This window comes from Colius striatus, chromosome 15, assembly GCF_028858725.1.
Source record: "Colius striatus isolate bColStr4 chromosome 15, bColStr4.1.hap1, whole genome shotgun sequence".
Taxonomy (NCBI): domain Eukaryota; kingdom Metazoa; phylum Chordata; class Aves; order Coliiformes; family Coliidae; genus Colius; species Colius striatus.
Window position 1 is genome coordinate 18574885 of NC_084773.1, and position 16949 is coordinate 18591833.

The 16949-nt window shown below is 39.3% G+C and overlaps 1 protein-coding gene across 1 annotated transcript in view; it reads left to right on the forward strand.

The window, feature by feature from the left end:
- PPP4R2 (protein phosphatase 4 regulatory subunit 2) overlaps window positions 1-16007 on the forward strand; it is a 28188-nt gene extending 12181 nt beyond the window's left edge. The window contains exons 3-9 of the mRNA XM_062008347.1: window positions 6779-6949; window positions 9855-9948; window positions 11324-11361; window positions 11843-11917; window positions 12266-12409; window positions 12990-13258; window positions 14172-16007. Of these exons, the coding sequence (XP_061864331.1) occupies window positions 6779-6949; window positions 9855-9948; window positions 11324-11361; window positions 11843-11917; window positions 12266-12409; window positions 12990-13258; window positions 14172-14485 (1105 nt within the window). The 3' untranslated portion in view covers window positions 14486-16007. The remainder of the gene's footprint in view (window positions 1-6778; window positions 6950-9854; window positions 9949-11323; window positions 11362-11842; window positions 11918-12265; window positions 12410-12989; window positions 13259-14171) is intronic.
- Window positions 16008-16949: the final 942 nt, after the last annotated feature.

A 16949-nucleotide genomic window follows, 5' to 3' on the forward strand; every position in this document is an offset into this window, starting at 1 on the left:
TTTCTTTTATCTGGTACATGAGCACAGTTGCTTAAAGGAATGTCTCTGCTCTCTACTAGTCACACCACACATCATATTCTTCCTTATCTGTAGCATTAATTTTGTGGTTAGATTAGTGATCTGCTTCCCCTCCCTGTGTGTGGGATCACAGGAGTGTGTGGGAGCGGTGGAGCAGGCTTGCTCCTTTTGGTGTAGGCCAGATATAAAGTTAAGTACATGGTGAGGCAGCTCCCAGCTTCTGTGCTCTGTGGTGAGATCCCTGCCAAGCTGCAGCATAGCTCTTTTCCCCTTTAACGGGAGCTGGGTGTTAGCAGCTTTCTACCCCAGAGCTGTTCAGAAGGATTTTCTGAAAACAAAAAGGAGAGCTATTTCTGTATCACCAGACACTCCTTTAGAAACAATCTGTATTTATTTATATCATAAATAGTAATCTCTGTACAAAAACTAAAATGTCAACTGGCAACAAACCTGTCAACAGGTTTGGGGTTGGGTTTTGTGTGTGTGAAAATGTGAGCTTGTGTGTTTGTTACAGGCAGTTCTTAACAAAATGTTTAGCTTGTGCATCTTTGTGTAGTTAGGTACTTCCAGGTATTCCTGGTCATACCCCTCGATGTATCTGAAGTTAGGGTGTGCTAAGTAAGGAAAATATTGAAGCAACAGGAAAATAATAGAAGAAGTAGGCTTTGGCTACTGTCTTTCCACATCAAGGAACAGAGGTAACTGAGGAGGGAGGGAGAGTGAGTGGTACAGACCTGTTCCTTTGTGCAGCTTTAGCTGCTGACTCACAGAAGAGCTCTCTGCCTCCCACTCTTAGCCAGGGGGTGGGACAGTTGACAGTCCTGGCAGGCTCCAACACCAAGTCTCACTCAGGTGCTGCCATTTCTGCAGCCTGGGGGAAGGAAACCCAGGCTAGGCTTGGCTTGCCTAGCAATAAATAAGTTCTGTGATGTCTGGTGGCAGAGATGGGCCAGGCCGTTGGTTTGAGAAGTGGCATAGTCTGTCTAGCCCCTGATCTTCCTATTTGGATACATTTTGCATTGAGGCTGTGGAAGAGCACAATGGAAAGTTTGCCACCTTGCACATGGGTTTGAATTGGGTACATGGTTGCTGTGTGCACTTGATTTTTTTTGTGCCTTTTGACTTTTCAAATAGTCGTGGAGATCCCATTGATAGACCAGAATAGAAAAGGAATTAACTCATTTTGAGTAAAGCTTTAATTTTGCTTCTGACAGCCTGGGGAAATTACTTTGTGTTATGAGTATATCCTCATCTTCTATGAGCTCTAGAGCAAGGCTTGAAAGAGAAGAAACAGTTATTAAAGTTGGCAAGTTCTTTCACTTAAACACCTGTTTCCTGCTAGCAGATCTCTGTGGGAATGTAACTTAAGTCAGCGACAATTGGAGAGGAGGGGGGAAGCTGTTGTATCTCTTGTTGCATGTTAAGTGAATCCCTCCAAGGTTGTCCTCGAGTTTGCCTTAAAACCAGCTTAGGTGAACATGAAATGTTTACATCCTAAATGTACTATTTTGTACTTGTAAAAAGGTGATTTTTGCTTTTAGAGAGGTAATGGTAGGAGAAGGTGAAGAGGGAAGTGCTCTCTTCTTTACTAAGTCGTGATGTTTCTTTTATGACATGTTCAAAGGACAGAACCAATAGTACATATATTTTGTTTTCATTTTACGTTCTTTGAGGTATATGTAGAGCATCTCTCCAAAACAGATGGCATCCTCTTAAAATTTAAACCAACTAATTTTGCAGTGAACTTAAACACTGAAATCTGAAGATAGATATCCCACAAGGAATTCTCCTACTCGATGTTTTCAGTACATAGTGAGGTCTCTAGAAGCTTAGCATCCTTCAATATGTTTTTCTTATTTAAACCTCTATTTTGTGAGGCAATTCCAGAAAGGTTTGCACTGCTTTCATTGTGGGACACAGCCTTACTTCAGCACTCTGAGTTGTTCTTCCTGTTCTACAGTTAATTTTCAGTATTGCCCTGACTGACCTTCCACGAGTCTTACTCAGGTTTGAAACTTTAAATCCCATGGAGTTTGTCTAGTGTGTAAGCCATATGTACCACCTTCGTTGAATACAGTTGCTAAAAAAGGGAGATAAACAACATCCTAGTTGGCTTCTTCTTGTGGAGACTTATGTCCAAGTCATGTAGTCATTTTAGCAAAGCCTTCCAGCGTAGGACTAAATACATGATAAAGAACTGCATCACTTGTTCAACTTGGACAGTTCTTCTTAAACAGTAGGGAAAGCACTGTGCTTGTCTGAAGGGCATGGGGGTATTGCAGTCACAGCTTACCGTGTTCTAGTTCTCTGAAAGTTAATATTTTTCTGTGATTCTACAAGTGCAAGACTTTTCTCTCCACTTGAGATTTTTCAGTTGCCTTTCAGTGTTATTTCTCTTACTTAGGTTTGAAGGGTTTGTCAAATCTCGCCCCAACACCTTTATTAAATGTTTCTGACTTTCTGCTCTTTTCTCGAGGTCCCTCCCAGCCCCTGAAATTCTGTGATTCTGTGAATTGAATATACCAAGTAGCAAAGGAATCCATTCTAGAAACTTGTCCCGTGGCTGGAAGAAAATATCAGTTAATTTTCTGACAAAAACCATCTTGATAGTGCAAGCTATTGACAGGGAGTTCCCCCTTTCACAATAAGCAAGGGAGAAAGCTGCTTTCTCAGTTTCATCAGTTCAAACTGTGAGTAAGCAAGAGATAAGGGACTAGGAGGAAGTCTTTTGCACTCTGGAACTGATAGGATTAGACTATTTCTGTGTGTCATTGTTTAACCCCAGCCAGAAACTGGGCACCACACAGGCTCTTGGTCACTCTTTTGCCCTCACAATGGGATGAGGAGAACTGGAAACAAAAGTAAAACTCATGGGTTGAGATCAGAACAGTTTAATAACTAAAATGGTAATAAAATACAATAAGGGTGATTGTAATGAAAAATAATAAAGAGAGGGAAATAAAACTTAAGACAAATGATGCTCAGTGCAATCGCTCACCACCCGCTGAGTGACGCCTGAGCAGCCATCAGCCCCTCCCCACCAGCTCCCTAGTTTCTATACTGGGTATAATGTTGTGTGGTATGAAATATTCCTTTGGCTACTTTGGGTCAACTCTCCTGGCTGTGCCCCCTCCCAGCTCCTTGTGCCACCTGCTTGCTGGCAGAGCATGGGAGGCTGAAAAATCCTTCACTTAGAGTAAGTGCTGCTCAGCAACACCTAGAACACCTGTGTGTTATTGTCATTGTACTCACGCTAAATACAAACCACAGCACTGTACCAGCTGCTAGGGAGAAAATTTACTCTGTCACAGACCAGGACCAGGACAGGTGGGGGTTTTGCCTAGCCTGTTATTTAATGTCTGCTTGCTTGCTTCGTGTCATATCTTCTCTCAGCCTTTTTTAGCCTTTTTCTTGTGCTCCCTCTGTAATTATATGTAAATATTATCAAAACAGACTTAAGTTTCCCATATTATGGGCTGTTCAGTCAGGTGCTATCTGTTTTTCTGTTTCATTTCTGTAAAACACAACTGATAATCTTCAAATGGAAGTCTCTTCCATCCCTGTTTCTCTTATTTTTTCCAATTTTTATTGGAGTTGCAAGGTCAGAGGCTACATTCTGATCCAATGGTATGCTGTTAATCTTTTCACACCTTAAAGCCCACTTAAACTACAGGTGTAAATATCAGTCCTGGGAGAATTTAAGACAAGTGGCTCTGCTATGATATATACATCTCTGAGCTAAAACTCTGCAGCTTGCTGTGATGTATTCTTTTCAACCATTCAATACTTCCATTACATAGTCTCATTTTATCATAAAATCAGTTTCTTCATCTAATTTTCTGTATGTCAGAGGTTGATGTAAGGGAAAGATGGTGCAGGAGCTGGTGGAAGGGGAGTAGAGGGCTCTTTATTTAAGAAAAAATGTCAATTTGTGGTGATTTGGATTATCTATGAAACTTCAGGCTCGTTAGCCCAGGGAGCTGTCTTTGTACAGGCATATTTACACAGGATGACCCAGATATTGTAATGAAAGATGCTTTAGATACACATAAAATGCATCTTATTTCAAAGTTGACATTCTCTAGAATGGAAGTACAAGAGCTAAAACATTTTAGGATCAGCTAATCTTTTTGAAGTGTTTTTTCTGAAGGTATTTTTACAGATCATACAATTTTCACAGGGATTTTTTACTTTGAGTGGCTATAAAAGAGCTCTTACAGTTGCTGGTACAAATGCACAAGTCAATGTAGTGGACAGGAGGAGAATGGTTTAGAAGACATAAATGTACATAATCAGCTTTTTCTAAATGCACAGTGCTGAGTGGGAAGAGCAAGTATTTATAAACAAGCCTGCTCAGAAGAAAGCATGAATAGTATTTTCTCCATGGAATTTCTTCAATTTGGTTTCTTTACAGAGCTTAAAGTGTTTGCCAGTTATTTTCCAGTGTATAAAACCTGATGAGGTTGTGCATAAATCTTTATAGAAGAGCTTGCTTTCTTTTGGCTCTAATTTTCTTTCATTTGGTTCTTGATTTAAGTGTAGAGGACATTGACTAAACTTTGCTCATTTTCAGTGTCTCTCCTTAAGGCACATGAGCTAATTGGCTTTCTCTATGGATGAGATGCATGTGAGTGTCAAGAGTCTAGCTGATACCAACTTCTACGAGTCATTGTCATGGACTGGTAAAGCAGGAAAGCTAGCTTTCCTATTGTGGCACTCACTTTTGATTGCCACCACTGAAGTAAATAGAAATGAAGAAAATGTCCCTGTGAATTGGTTGTTGTTTTGTTTGTCTGTCAGAAATGAGTTCATTATTTCAGCATTTTTTTTGAGATACACAGCTAGATGCTCCTCAGTCTTGTAGGCTGATTTGAGTGTAATCTTTTATAAACAGTTGAAAAATAGCATTCCAACTTTGCAGTGCATTGTTACAAGTGTAGTTAAGTTTCTTTAACAAATATACATAATTAAGTTTGCTTGAAGTAAGATTATTTTCTATAAATTCTTTACTCACTTTGTGTTACATTTCTGAGGATTTGTTCAGCATTAGCTTAAACTAGAGGCACAGTTCACAGCTGTCTAGGAGGGAGACGGTCAGTGATAATGCAGTAGTAGATGATGCTGTTGCTGATGAAGGTACTGGCTTTGAGGGGAAAAAGAAAGCAATTACAGTTCTGGATGAAAACAGGAGGAGCAGAAACCTGCTTTCCAGAGCTGCTCCCCCTTGCATTTGAAGTATTTTCTTCCTCAAGTAAGTATAGTGTATAGTTCTGCTCCCTTCCTAGCAGCCTGGCAGCCAGAGTGGTAAGTACGTGAGGTGAGAAAGAGGTGGCTGTTGCATGCTGAGTTGGTAGGAAAGGCAGGAAGGAGTTAACTGAAGGATGGATGGTGTGCCAAAGTTGGAGATTCTTCATCCTGGGAGAGCTATAGAAGAGTTAAGCTTAAAAGAACCAAGTAACCTGCATTATAGTCTCTAGAAACCTTCCTCGTGCCTTCCAGAGTCCACTGTGTGGCCGCTGCAAGACTGAATTTTGCCTACATGGTTGAACAGTGTGGAACTGACTCAATGTTTTGTGATGCAAATTATGTTTCCTGTTGAGTGTCTGAAGTGCCAATGTAACTTACTGGTACTGGGATAAAACTGTTCATCAGAAACCAGTTCATGGATTGAAAGTGCTTCAAGCGCATCATATAAATGCATGTTTTCATGTCTAAATTACATCACTGGGATCAACAGATGATGTTTTAGAAGCATGAGACACCTCTGTGACTCTGAAGCTGCAAAGTTTCTTCTTTTTCCCTGCTACCATCTCCATCCTATAGCTGTAAAAACTCCTGTATTAGCATTAATAGAATAAAATTGATGGCAATTGAACTAAATGAGTTCAAGTTGCTCCCTATACTGTGAAGGAATGCACTAGCCAGGGAGGGCTCTGTCAGACCTCCCGTGGCTGTGGTGTGGGGAGATTGGTGGGGAAGGGCTTTCCTGCTGGGTTCCCACCTTGTCCATCATATGCAGTATGAGAGACCTGCTTTCTTGAGAATTTCAGTCTACACAATTCTGTTAACAAGAAAACTGGTAAGGCAGAAGGTAACTTGGAAAGATCTTAATAGATTACTTACTGTTGTGGGAATGTTTTTCAGGCATTAAACTTGTTTTACTCAGATGTTCACCATCAGGTGATAACTGTGATATAAGATGTTTGCCTTTCTGAGAAGAGATGCTATTAAGTGTTTTTAAGATGCATGGATACTGAGCAGTGAGTTCCAAAAGGCCTTTCGGTACGATTTTATCACAGAAGCAGACAGTGTTGTGTATACTTGCTGTATGATTTCCAGCCACACTTGAAATACTTTTTTTTCTTCTTTTTTATTTTGTGTGTGGGGGTTTTTTTGTTGTTTTTCCCTTCTCCTCTTGTAAGCTCAGTGAAAACTTGAGATGATGTGGGCTCGCTGGTAGATTGTATAGAATGCATCCATATTTCACAGTTAGGTTAGAACTGTAAGGGTGCCTGTTGGTTCTGCAAGGAAATGGCTTACACTGTTAATGGCAATTGAATTGTGTAATACTATTGTACTGTAATTACTTAAATAGATATCATGCTTTAAATGCAGGAAGAAAAATGATACTGCATTACATGCCTCATTTCTTAGGGCTAGCATACCAACATGAATGTTGTTTTGGAAACATAAGGTAACCCTGGTTTTCTGCGGTTTTAGAGCTGACTTGTGTATGTCTTAATTCTTCTGTTTTCTGCAGGGTTCAGTGGTCTCAGTTTAAAGGCTATTTTATTTTCAAACTGGAGAAAGTAATGGATGACTTCAGAACCTCAGCTCCCGAACCAAGAGGGCCCCCCAATCCAAACGTGGAGTATATTCCCTTTGAAGAGATGAAAGAAAGAATCCTGAAGATTGTCACTGGATTTAACGGGTATGTGTCAGTTCTGCTCTAAAACCAGCACAAGAAAAACATCTGCCTGAGTTTTAACTGGGTAGTTGATACTATCTGTGATTGTTCATTTTGCTTCCTCAAATAGCTGAGCAGGAGTAAATATACCTTGGGAAATCCAGTAGTTTCAGAACTTTCACTTCATCATTATGTCTTTGAGTGCAAGTTGTGATGTTGTGTGACATGTCAGTGGTTTCAGGTTTTTCAGTATGTGTAGTTGGTTCTTCAGTAGTGCAGTTCAGTCAAACATGGTATTGTTATGTGCATTTAACAGGTAACACAAACAGTAAAGTTGAAAGGAGTCTTTTGGTGTTCAGTTCTTAATCACTTTGTGGCAGTCCAGTAGCTTTTCAAGACATAATGATCCGAGGTTGTTAGGGCTTTTTTTTTTTTCTCCTGAGTGTCTCTTAATATCTTATGTAGCATTTTCCTTGTTTCTAAACAGGATTACAGTTGCCAGAAGTTGAGTCACCCTGCTTGTGGCTCTCAGTGCTTGCTTAAAGAGAGACTTTTACAGCATTGTTTTTCAGTTTGTCAGTAAATGAGTGTACTATAAAGTTTGCCTCCATGTTACTCTGAAGTTTTAGATTTTGAGGTGCTAGTAACACATTCTTGTTTTGATGATAGGTTAATTTTTACTGCCACTGTTCCATACCACTTAATATCAGATCTTGTCTTTCCTCCTCCAATTACTCTCATGTAGTAGGATACTTCTAAGAATGTGAAATTCAGCATGTTCTGAGTTACCTAATATTTATACTGGGCTACTTCACGGAAGGAATTTAAAAACAAACCTACCCTTTTGTTTGTCTCTCCCTCCTCCCCCATCTTTTTGTTTATGCTTCACTGCTGCGTTCTCCTATGGCGACAGCAACTGAATGGGCTGCCGTTATCTTCTGTTGTGCCAAAGCCTGCTAAACCCAGAGCTCTCAGTGACCACAGCCGGTGCTTTCTCTGAGGCTGTGCTGTTTTCATCTGTTGCTGTGACGATTAAGAATGTTCAGCTTCCTCATAGTTTGAAGTGAACCACCCTGTCTTTGAGGAAGCTGACTGAAGACTTAGTTACCTTCAAGAAAATAATAGATTAAGATGTTTCAGATTGTAGAGTAGTTCATTTAGTAAATCCTACAACTCCTCCAGTGAGGATATGATGGTGAAAGCTGAAGCATGTGGAAGTGTATCCAGAAAGTAACAATAGCAGGTTTTGGTTTGTGTAACTGAGTACATTCGGGCTGCTTAGAGTTGTGGATGTCAATTCAGGATGCTGTAGTGGAGAAGGAAATAACTTTAGGATGTTTTTCTTGTTTGTTTAAGAAGGTGACAGAGTTCATTAAAACTAACTATACAGTAGTAATGAATGAGGAATGGTCCTTGGTTTGTGCTCTTTCTAACTGAAGTGTCTTTTAAAGAAAGCGTGAACTGACTGTTTTAACTTTACTGTGTCTTACTTGCCACTGTGTAATGTGTTTGTGGAGCCAGATTCTCATGCTATACCTCAGAATTGCTCTGGAGTAGGAACTTCTCAAAACACTTGCTGTCTTTTTTTAATCCTTTGCTAGTGAAGCAGAAAATACCAAGGCAAGTTATTGGAGACCTCTGACAGCAGTTTTCACAGCATGAGTGAAATAGACATAATTATAATCCAAACTTTCATTTCTGTCCTTTTTTGCTACATTTTAATATATATGTTACAAATCACTTTCCCAGATCCCTCTTGAATCCTTTCCATGCAATGAATTTTTGGTTTGTAATGCATTCTGCACTATAGTCCTAAGAAGTGCAGTTTTGAGTGTGTTTGTGCAGAATTTTAAGTTATGACCTTAAGTAGGCAGATGAGGGCTATTCATGCAGCTCAGGTACTGAACTAATTCAATTCCGAAGCACTTAAGATCAATTCTCATTCAGCTCACAGACCTTTACATTGATGTTCACTTGTAGATTTACACCAGTGCCAATTAATTTAAAAACCACGTTGTTAAACTATTTAAAAATAATCTTTTTACTGAAGTTAACTTTAGGTTTTGCTAACTAAAACCACAGATGTTGGACAAATTACACGCAAAGGAGGTGATAGTGTGACACTTGGTGCCATCTGCTGCTCAAGAAATGAAGTTCAGGTTGCATTTTCAGTGCCAAAATGCATGATTCCTTTTGAAGTGTTTTACTATTTTGTCAGAAGTCACAGACATTTGTTAAAATCTGACACTATGAATAGGTAACTGTTACATGTAAAGTATTGCTACTCTGAAAGGTCAGTTCCTCCTTTTAAGGAGGGATGAAATTGAGTGCAGAATTGTGAGAAGACAATGTGTGAATGTGATGCTTATGAATTTAGTTGTCTTGCTCTGAGTATAATTATTTTTACTGAGCTGTTCTTTGATAGCCGAGTGTACTGCCCAGTTGAGGCAGAACAGAGTGTTTATAACAGCTAAGGTGCAATGGTTCTACTAATTACAACGTTTAATGCTTTTGCTGTAAATGTATTTGTAAAACATGAAATAAAATGCAAATGGAGAATTTTTAGCTGTAGTGTGTTTGACTCAAATTTGTTTTGCATCACTTACTATTTCTGTTCTTTATATTTGAATAATAAATATGGTCATAATCTATTCTACTGTTGATCTGATTTGCTTTTCATTGCTTTAATGAATTGAGTTGTATGATGATATTCAGGATTCCACTTAAGAGTTTTGTGGTGGCGGTGAGAACAAAAGGGTGCTTTGTTACCTCAGTGTAGTCAAAGCCTTATTTTTCCCTGTGTTGCTAATGATAACAAATTTCAGTACTGTTTTCTTTCTGTCTTCTCTGGGGGAGAAAACAATATCATTGGTGCTTCCTAGCAATCTACTCTTTAAAATTAAAACCTTATAACTCTATTTCATTGCAGCATCCCCTTCACAATTCAGCGACTCTGTGAGTTGCTGACAGATCCTAGGAGAAATTACACAGGAACAGACAAATTTCTAAGAGGTGTGGAAAAGGTATGTATTTTTCTGAGACAGAACACAGATAAATAGTCACAATTACCACTTAAATAATAACTTCTGCATTACTCCCAAAGGTCCTTTGGTTTTATTATGGCTCATAGGTATAATATAGCTAATAACTACTCTGAGTGTAGGAGATTGTTTCGTAGTTTTAAATGTCAAAAAGCAGTTTGAAAATAACTGAAGACAAACATAAATCTCAGGGATGTAAATGTTATGTTTCCGAATCACTATGCAGTACTCAAACTTTAGTTTGTGGAAGGTGTAATGTCACTTTTCATATTGAGTCGTAGCCAGAAACCATCAGATAATCAGCTGAAATAATTGGATTTTTTTCATCAGGCATTTCCTTCCATATCTGGGTCAGGTTAGATCCAGCAAGTGAGGAAGGGAGACCCTTCCCCCAGTGCCTTTTGTCTCAGTATTTAGATTCTATTGAGTAGAGGCTGGTGCATTCATAAAAGCACACAGATGTCATTTACTGGTATGTTACAGCTTGTGTCGGAATGTGAGAGATTTCAGAAGCAGAAAACAGGCTTTTGGGATGTGGTTCCACACAGGATTTTCTTGATGGTAAAGTTGGCTTGTAAATGGATTGTTTTTACTGTTACGGTGGATGCACTCAAGTGGGAAGGAGATGGTCAGAAATGAATGAGAGAGGGATTTCACAAAGCACTTCCTTAGCCAACAATGAGATCTGTGAAACCATGCCTCAGGTTTTATGGAGAATCCTCATTAAAGTTCATCAGGGTTAATTTAGCTGGGTCTGTGATAAAAGCCCTGCTGTGGCATTGGGCTAAGTATTGATTTGAAGAGAGAAACATACCTAATTTTTAAGCGAGGTTCATAGATGTTAAAATTGATTTTGTTTGCAGTGCCATTCAAGGAGAGGGAGCTGAGCAGAATGTTCTGCATGAATGGTTGTTTCTGCCCTTTGTGTGGGGCTAAAATCACGTTTGAAATATGACTGATAAAAATAGCTAATAGTGCTTGCACACTGTTGAATGCAGGACTTGTGTACAAGCAGAGCATTTCTCCAGCAATTCAGCAGTGTCTCAGCATTTCAGAATACTGCACAGTCCAGAGAACTTCAGTTAGAAATTATGAATGTGTGGGCCTGAGGATTAATGTGCTGGTTGTCTTGTGACAGTAAGCTACTCATGAAACTACCGATTGTTAGTGTAATTAGACCTGACCTTGTGAAGAGAGAACAGAGGTACACTTGTATATATATGTCTAATCTACTGATAGCTTTCAACCTAAGTGACTTTAACAGATAAAACCAGAATCCCATATCTCTTAACTTTTGGGGTGTGGTCAAGAGCCGAAGCTTCTATTTCTGATGTCTTAATATGCTTGTGTGTTACAGAATGTCATGGTTGTCAGCTGTGTATATCCTTCTTCAGAGTAAGTATAATCTTTTCCTTGAAACTTGAGGCCTGTGTTAGTAGAGGGGACAATGTGTGTGTGTGTATGTCTAGATTTCTCTTGCTGGCAGTAGCTGCATCCAAAAGACGGATGTGCCGAGTTATCAGAGTGAAGTCACCGGTAGCAATAGTGGTCAGCAAGTGTTACGTGTAGTAACTGGGAAATGAATTAACAGCTTTGGAGTCAGGTGTGTGATAACAGTTCAGCATTATCCAAGCAGTTTATACTATAGCTGGTGGTGGAAAAAATGGATGCCCCTCGATAATAGTTGTGCTGTAAATTCAGATCCTAGCCTGTTGCCCTAATACAGTGTACAGGTAGAGAGCCCCTGCAGGACTGACAATGGGGGGCTGTTTTAGTTGGGGGTGAATTCTTTACAAACAAGTCTAAAGTCATTGAAAGTTATTTCATTCATAATATTATTTTCTTCTTTTTCTTGTTTGCTTGTTTCTTGAATTAGGAAAAATAATTCCAATAGTTTAAATCGGATGAATGGTGTTATGTTCCCAGGAAATTCACCAGGGTACTCTGACAGGTACGTTTGGTTTAGGGGGTGAAGTTTTTCTGGATAAATGAAGGCAATAGCTGGTTCAGATCCTTTATCATTCCCTGTTCTGACTCTCAAAAATGGGGTGTGGCATGGAATACTGGGCGAAGGCTGGTATAAGAGGCTTGAACATGTATATGATGTATTCTGTTCTGAATTGGTTTCTTGGTAACCTTACTGTTTAGAATAGTTTTACCTCAGCAGGGGATTTTTTTACTCAGTATAAAATTTAATAGAATTTTGTTTTGGTGGTCATTTCAAAGTTATAGCTGGTTCCTGCCTGTTAGGAATAAACTACTGAAATCATGGGTTAATTTCATCTTATTATTTTTAAAGATCTAATGTAAATGGTCCTGGAACTCCCAGACCAGTAAGTCGACCGAAGGTTTCCTTGTCAACTCCTATGACAACAAACGGTTTGCCAGACAGCACAGAGCATAAAGAATCAAGCTTGCAGCAAACAGAAGATAAGAAACACAGGTTTGTAAGGAGAAATGTGTTTTGAGTTTTTACAGTTCTCTCTTATATTTCCACTTCTGTTTTAAAAAGGGAATGGCTATCTAAGGTATGTGTAATAAACTATTAACATACAAATATGTCCAGCAGGATTTGATGTTTACTTCCTACTGTTTAGGCCATCTAGGTAAAGATTGCCTCAAGTTTCCATAGTTGCAGTAACAGCTCTCCCAAGCATATGGGAGGCAGAGTATAAATGAAGAGTGAGTAACAATTCGGAATTCCACAGTTACTGTGTTTGTGTCAGGATGTGAAACTATAACCAGATACAATGTTTGCTAAGCGTTTGCAACTGATCCTGACAGCAGGAGCTCTCTGTAATTTGGACCCACCTAACAGCCTAACCACTCTGTATTCTCATTGACAATCAAGTGAAGGAAGAGTGATGGCTTTGAGGTTTTGTTGTGTAATAACTGAAACGTGTTGTACTGTTACCTCTTGCAGAGTGTTGAACCTGAAGTAGCTGCTACTTTTTGTTTTGGTTTAGTATAATGAGAATGTTGGGGTTTTCAATAACAACTACAGCTGCATTTCTTGTTTATAGTGAATCACCAGCATCTGAATCTGAAGGTGCTCAGAGCAGCCCAGTAAAAAATAAGCACTCTGAAGATGATCCTGCAGAAGCAGAAGGACATGAGGTAAAAAGACTTAAATTTGACAAGGAAGGGGAAGCCAGAGATGCACCTAACCAAACTGCCTCCAGTGAAGTGTCTTTAGGCATGGGTGAAGAAACAGAAGCATCCTCTACATCTCAGGATAAAGAAAAAGATGCTGCTTCTGCCAGACAGCACTGTACAGAGGAAGAGGAGGAAGGTATGACACATTTTCTTAGCTACGTTCATTTTCCAGGTAGTTGGGATTTTCTTTGTTGGAGACCAGTGCTGTTGAGCTTGATGAATATCTCTGGTTGTGTGTTAAGATGAACTTCTTGTTCATACTTCAGTTTTGCAACTCTTCTTTTCCCTTTGTCCTACATCTCTATTTAAAAAGTGATTAAATAGTACTTAAAGTTTTCCTAGGGAGTAAATTCCGTGAGGGTGGTAAGGATAAATTTGAGGATGTCATCAGATGTTCTCATCCTTCTTTCAGATACGTTTGACTGTATTATTAATGCATCACTGAAATACAGATACAAAGTTACGTTCTTTCACTGAGGAGGCTGAGCAATAATCACTCCAGATCTTCTTAAAACAGTGAAAATGAACCTCACTGTAAGACAGGCCCTGTACCTAATGAAATAAAAGGATAACTGCAGTGAAGAGGCTGATATCTTTTTTAACATACTCTCCAAAGGTTTTTTCCTAGTATTTAGATTTGTGGCTCATGTATTTGCAAAATGTTCCTCTAGATCATGATGGATGTACCCTTGGAACAGTAATGCTTTCAACATCACAAAAAGACTGCTTCTGAAGACAAATGAAGGAATGTGTGGAGGCAGGGAAAAAATACCTTGTTAGACTATGTCTTTATCCACTGAAGCTAAATTAAGTGAAGCTGCGTATTGAATACAACAGTGGGATATTATTTAGTGGTGTATCAGGATAGGTTGGCTGTCCTGATGAAGTGGTGAATACTTTACATCTGCTAATAAAGCTGGGGATTGCCAGTTTTTCCTGTCTCTGGCTGTGTTGTAGAAGTATTGCTCAGAGTAGCTGGGAGTGGAGAGGAGCAGGATTAAGATATGTTTAAAAATGCTTTAGTAATCCTGTCCTTTCACCATTTCTAGAGTCCTTCATGTCTCCCAGAAATGTCAGTCCAGAGAGAAAAGATCAAGAAAAAGACACTGAATCCTCAACTGTGAATGAAGAGGCCTCTAAGGAGCACAATCAAATGCAGGAGTCTGATCAGTCTCAAGCAGAGAAGGATTTACACTCTGACGACCGTGAAATTAGTGGATCTGCCAGTGGTGGAGCTGACTGCAGTGAAACTGAGGAGTCAGGGTCTGATGCTAGCGAAGCTCCAGAAACTTCATCAGACACCCCTATGGAAAACAGTGAGGAAGCCACAGAAGTTGCAGACGAACCTATGGATCAAGACTAATTTAAACACACTTAGATGCAGTATTTTCCATAAGGTTCCGGTTTTACACTGTATAAATAATTTTATGTAATAAAGTGGACCTTTAGTTTTACAAAAAGAAGCAGGTTGTAAAATAAACTTCTCCATGGATTGAACCTTGAAAGAGTTGTACGTGATAAGAACTGTGAATACCAGCTCCTTCAGGTCCTGCTTTACCGCTGACCTTTCGTTTGGTCAAATCAGTGGTTTGTGTATAGGTTTTTTTATTTAGAATAAAAGTTTTTAAACTGGAAGGTAATTATAATTTTGACAACTTTTTTGGAGATTACCACACCTAGTTGTACGTAAGCAAGAAAGCTTTTTGTCTCGTCTTTTTCTGACAGCTATAGCAGTTACTTCATATTTTGGTTACAGTTTCAACATTTGACATGTGAAATATGGGGTTTCATGCTGGATTCCAGATTTTTATTTGACCACACACTATGAAACCTTCTGTTGTGTGTTTAAAATGTGTCGCGTTTCACACACACGTATGCACGCATGCACATGTAAGTGTACCCTCGCTGTTCCAAGGGGGAAATGGTATATTTTTTCTGTTTCTATACAAGATAAATACAGCAAATACTTTTTTTTTTTCCTTTTTTATTGCAAAAGACTGAGTTCAACTCTCAAGGCACTTTGTTTTGCCTCTGGAAAACAAAACAAATGAAATCTGGCCCAGATGAAACCCTGGAGAGACTACCGTTGTTGAAAACACCAGAGTAAACACATTCCAAGAGAACTGTTCAGATTACAACGTTTTTGTACACTTCTGAGGTGCCTGAGTGAAAGGGTTTCGTTTATTTATGAGAAAATGTGCTTTATGTTGAAAATGTTGTAATCAAAACTTTAGCTGAAACTTTTTTTGTAGAGGGGAAAGCTTGAAAATACGACGAGGAAATATCTTGGAAGAAGTGACCAGGTACTTGCCTTTTTGAGTGGTTCTTGGAGCGTTGTGAATATGGTAGAGATGGCTCAGAATTGCTCAGAGGCAGGCAGATGGCACCGGTATGAGCACACCGCTGCACTGGAGGAATTAGCAGGTGGCCGTAGCGCCGTACCCGAGCTAAACCACCCGGAGGTTTAAGGGTGCATAGAAATCGCTCTGATTTGTAGAACACTTTGGAAGTGAATGAAACACTTTGGAACATGCTACTTTGACAGCCAGTGTTAACGTTTGTTTTTTCCCAAACCAGCTCAAAGCACAAACTGCTGCTTTAAACTCTCGCTATTTTCCAGCTCCCATATTTAAAGACATGCAAGCTGCAACCTCCCAGTCACGATTCCTGGCTGCCAAATTTATACCTGTTTCTTCAACTGTACCTTTTTGATATTTAGAATTTTTAAATTTCTGTAAAGTAGCCTTTTGTAGATTGTAATGAGTGCTCACTGCCATTGTGAAACGGTATCTAACTGTATAATTCCTGTGTGTAAACTGAATGCTTGGGCTTTCAATACAGTATTCATATAAAGCAATAAAAATTAATGTTATGAAGTATCTGAGTATATTTTAATCAGAATTGTCCCTCATTTTGGTTTTAAGTTCGTGTACCTGAAGTACAAAAATGACCTCTCGGACGCGTGCAGCTGGTTTCCTTTGGGGAAATCTGGGATTTAACTAATACCGGAATGACTTGGCTCAGATGGAATGTTTCTGAAGTTCTTTCTTGCTGACATCACCTGTGGAGCTCAGAGCAGACAGGGTGCAGGGAGATGCTTGCAAAAGAAAAATAGTCTTACTGATCGGGATCCCCTTACAGAAGGAAAATTGTACCTTAACTCTCCATTGTGCTGAAGGGTTGGATGTCTGTTAAAAAATCAAAGGTCTGAACCAACTTGTTGAAACAGGAACGTTTTGAAAGGTAGTGACACCTTAACACTGCTTTTTTAAAATAATTTGCTAATGAGAACAAGGTTTTTAAATTTCTAAGTTTAGAGATTTCTGAGATTTTCTTTAGACTGTTTCTTTGTGAAGGTATTGTCAATAAACTTGTTCTTTAAGCAGCTGGGACCTTTCGCTGTGTTTGTTTCAGCAGCACTAGTGGCACTGTGGCAAAGCCTTCCTCAAGGGCTTGGCAGTAGTGAATCCATTCCTGTGTCTGCAACTACTTTTGTGGTGATGGCTAATAAAAATGGAAGTCATGCTTTAACATCACAGTAAGCATCTCAGTATTAAATACCTGCTTACATTTAAAGATTGCATTTACTGAATCAGAACATCCCCCCTGTTTGCTTTGGTTGCTTTTTAAAGTGGATTTAAACCCCCCCAACACCTGCAGTTGTAAACAGCTGTGTTTTGTCAGACACACCTCTGGGTACTTGAGCAGCTGCTGTTCCAGCAGCATCGAATCCATTTTCATACCTTGTGTTCTTCTAAATCTGGATGCTTCAACTTCTGTAATTACATCCCCCCAGAGCATGTTTCTGTGTGCAGCCACGCAGCCAG